Below are 4124 nucleotides of genomic sequence, written 5' to 3'. Positions count from 1 at the left end.
GAACAGGGTGTAGATGAAGGTGGCGTATCGAAAGAGTTCTTTCAGTTGGTAGTTGAAGATATTTTTAATCCAGACTTTGGTAAGTTCAACACTGTTGGCTTTGTGCGTTTGTGTGGTGTTGTATGAACAACTGCCTGTGTGCTGGTATGTATAAATGTGCCTGCGTTTATGAGTTGAGCTGCTGCTACTGAGCTGAGACCCCCTTCGGTCATGACTGACCCTGGGATTGCACCTAGAAAGTTACCCTCCATGGCACAAGTCTGGGCAAGGTTGTTTATTGAAGACCAGCAGTCACCCATGCATACCGGCCTCCCCTCTCCACGCCACCAGTGTCATCCAAGGGAAAGGCAAAGGCCGATACAGCCTGGCACTTGTGATGTCGCAACTCGTTTCTACAGCTGAGTGAACTGGAGGAACATGAAATAAAGTGTCTTGCTCAAGAACACAACACGCAGCCCGGTCCGGGATTCGAACCTACAACCTCGCGATTGTAAGCTCGAGGCTCTAACCACTGAGCCATGCGCCTTCACTGCGTTTATGAGTAAATATGTATAAATTGTATGTTTGTATACATGTTTGTTGCTTGGTGGGTGAACTGAGTTTATGTATACATACATGTGCTTGTATATGTGGGAATTTTGTATGATGCTAATATAAATTTGTATGCATATCTTTGCGTGTGTTGTGAGCACATACACATGTATGTGTGTATGTAGACGTGTGCGTTTCAGTCTGTGTTAATTTGAATTTGTGACATTTTAAAAATATTTTCATCAGTAAGATTCATGAATGTCATTGCAGGAATGTTCACATACAAAGAAGAAACTGGCCAATACTGGTTCAATCCTAGCTCACTGGAGAATGATGGCCAATTCACATTGATAGGCATCGTGCTTGGTCTCGCAATATATAACAGTGCTATCCTGGACATTCACTTCCCAATGGTGGTTTACCGAAAGTTGATGGGCAAGAAAGGCACTTTTACAGATTTAAAAGACGTTGACCCAGTAAGACCTATATTTACTGTTATAAACACTAACTTTGTAACTCCTGTTCTTGTTGATTTCTGATAACACTAGTTTGTTTGTTGTTATTTTGGACATTGTGATGGCAAAAGTGATTACGTGCCAAACTAAATATCTTGTGGCATTTAGTTATGTAATTATTAGCTATTTGCTTACTGACAAATGTAAATAAAAACACTTTTTTTGCTCAGGTGTTGTCATTGAGGACACATGGAAATGACAGTCTCACGCACGCACAAACACACGGGTCTTCTGCATGGTTTCCATCGGCTAAATGTCCCTCATAAGATATTGGTCTAATCAAGTTTATGGTGAAAAGCATTTGTCTGAGGTACTTTGCAGTGGGATTGAACTTGAAACTACATGGTTGTAAAACAAACCTCCTAAACACACGCCCATGTTTAAAAGGGAAGAAAAGTTAGTTTCAGTTGACGGATTCTTGCGTGTTTTATTGTAATATCTTTCTTTCTTTTGTTACAGATACTTGCACGGAGCTTACATGATCTTCTACAATATGATGGGGAGGTAGAGAAAGAGTTTATGCAAGCATTTTGCATCTCGTACAGGGATGTATTTGGTAATGTGATCACACAAAATCTCAAAGAAAACGGAGATCAAATTCCAGTAACAAATGCTAATAAACGGGTAAGTCTCTTCTGTGATCCTAGCGGTAGGGTTGCCAGTTTGAAATGACATGTCTTTGAATGAGATAATGCTCCTGCAAGGCCATAATCCACCGACTAAAACCAGTAAAGAGAATATAATTATCAAAGAAGACCAGTTTTTGGTTTTGTTCTAAACGAAATTCATTTTTCTGTTACTACATACATCAATAGTTTCTAAGGAAAACAGAAGCTAATTATCAAAAATGCCAGATTTGGTTTTGTTCTAAAAGAATTTTTTTGATTGTTTGTTACTAGATATATCAACAGTTTCTGAAGAAAACCAAATTTTGTTTTCGTTAATAATAACGGAATCTAAATTTTTTTCTAGGAATATGTGAATTTGTATGCTGATTACTTGCTGAACCGGTCTGTCGAAAGACAATTCCGTGCCTTCAAGTGCGGATTCCGGATGGTTACAAATGAGAGCCCTCTACATGCTTTGTTTCGTCCAGAAGAGGTAGAGCTATTGGTATGCGGCAGCAAGGTGAGTCAGTACAATCCTAGCATTATTTCTTGTATTATTTGTAAATAGCAGTCACAGAAAAAAGCTCACCTGACAATCCCCATTGACAATGAGCAGAAAGTATTTTTCAGGAGCTTTTTAAATTTGCCATTATATTGAATTATGTTAATATAAAAGCTGAAATGTGTAAACTCTACTGGTAAGTGTCTTAAATAATAAAGCACTAAATGAGAATGGCTCTCCCCAGACACAACTATATATATATATATATATATATATATATAATGTTTTCTCTTATTTTCTTCAGCAATTTGATTTCCATGCTTTAGAGGAAGCTACTGAATATGATGGTGGGTTCACAAATGACTCTGCTACCATAAGGTTGGTGTAAATGTTTATCGTTTTTTTTTCTTCTTCAGAGATGCATGCATACATTCATATATTCATACATATATTACATACTTAAGACTCCTGTCTGAAGTGGGACTGAACCTGAAACTGTGGGTAGGAAGCAAACTTCTTAACCACATGGCCATGCTTGCACCTGTATGTATGTGTATGTACGTGTGTGTATGTGTGTGTACATACATGTATGTGTACATGTGTGTTTTGTGCCTGTGCATACATGTGTGTGTGTATGTATGATTGTACATATCATCATCGTTTAATGTCCGCTTTCCATGCTGGCATGGGTTGGACGGTTTGACTGAGATCTGGAAAGCCAGCGACTGCACCAGGCTCCAATCTGATCTGGCAATATTTCTACAACTGGATGCCCTTCCTAATTCCAACCACTCCAAGAGTCCAGTGGGTGCCTTTTACGTTCCACCAGCACAGGAGCCAGCCAGCCTGGTGGGCCTGGCATTGATAATGTTCCGATAGTGTTTTTTATGCGTATGTACATATGTACGTGCATCATCATCATCATCGTTTAACGTCCGCTTTCCATGCTAGCATGGGTTGGACGATTTAACTGAGGACTGGTGAAACCGGATGGCAACACCAGGCTCCAATCTGATTTGGCAGAGTTTCTACAGCTGGATGCCCTTCCTAAGACCAACCACTCAGGGAGTGTAGTGGGTGCTTTTACGTGTCACCCGCACGAAGGCCAGTCAGGCGGTACTGGCAACGGCCATGCTCAAAATGGTGTATTTTATGTGCCACCCGCACAAGAGCCAGTCCAGGGGCACTGGCAACGATCTCGCTCGAAACATATTCACAAATGCTTGCAATACATTATTAAAAAAATAATGTATCTTCTCTCTTTACTTTCCCCAAAACATTAAGTTTCTGTCACTTCGTTTGTCATTAGCCATTTATATATGAATTAACTGTAAAATAAATGTTTTGTTTTGTCAACAGGAACTTCTGGTCTGTGGTACATGATTTCACTGAAGAGCAACAGAGGAAATTATTACAGTTCACCACAGGGACGGACAGAGTTCCAATAGGTGGCCTCTCTAAAGTCAAGTTAATTATTGCCCGCAATGGTCCAGATTCTGACCGGTGAGTCTTGGGAATGCTTTTTTCTTACATAATGTGTGTGTGTGCGTCTGCATGACAGAGATGTGTGTGTTTATGAGTGTATCATTCAAATGTGTGTACGTGTGACCTGCATATCTGTGCTCGTGTGTATGCATGTGTTTGTCAGAATTTCTTTTGTCTTACTTTATTAAAAAAAATTTTTTTTTACATTCATTGTGGTCTTTAACTTTCACCCAGCTGATAAAATTTTTGCTGGTGCTTTTAATATGCTAATTAATCATATGCAGATTAGTTCTTGCAACCGTTTTCTATTGATTAGTAAAAATATAAATGTGCATACTGCATTCTATGACTCTCACCTTCCTATCCTTCCTTGTTCTACTGGGGGAGCCAAGTATCTCCTCTTCGTAAGATAACTATCTGTCCCTTTATCAGTGTGACAGCATGGAAGACCGTCATTAAATGAATATATGTATGTATATATAT

General features: G+C 39.3%; 1 protein-coding gene across 1 annotated transcript in view; it reads left to right on the top strand.

Annotated features, from left to right (window-relative positions):
* LOC106884186 (ubiquitin-protein ligase E3A) overlaps positions 1-3663 on the top strand; it is a 42701-nt gene extending 39038 nt beyond the window's left edge. The window contains exons 6-11 of the mRNA XM_014935422.2: positions 7-79; positions 802-1007; positions 1506-1670; positions 2019-2174; positions 2461-2534; positions 3516-3663. Of these exons, the coding sequence (XP_014790908.1) occupies positions 7-79; positions 802-1007; positions 1506-1670; positions 2019-2174; positions 2461-2534; positions 3516-3663 (822 nt within the window). The remainder of the gene's footprint in view (positions 1-6; positions 80-801; positions 1008-1505; positions 1671-2018; positions 2175-2460; positions 2535-3515) is intronic.
* Positions 3664-4124: the final 461 nt, after the last annotated feature.

The sequence above is a fragment of the Octopus bimaculoides genome, chromosome 13, assembly GCF_001194135.2.
Source record: "Octopus bimaculoides isolate UCB-OBI-ISO-001 chromosome 13, ASM119413v2, whole genome shotgun sequence".
Classification (NCBI taxonomy): domain Eukaryota; kingdom Metazoa; phylum Mollusca; class Cephalopoda; order Octopoda; family Octopodidae; genus Octopus; species Octopus bimaculoides.
Note: the sequence above shows the minus strand (reverse complement) of the source record. Positions and strands in the feature narration are given on the sequence as shown.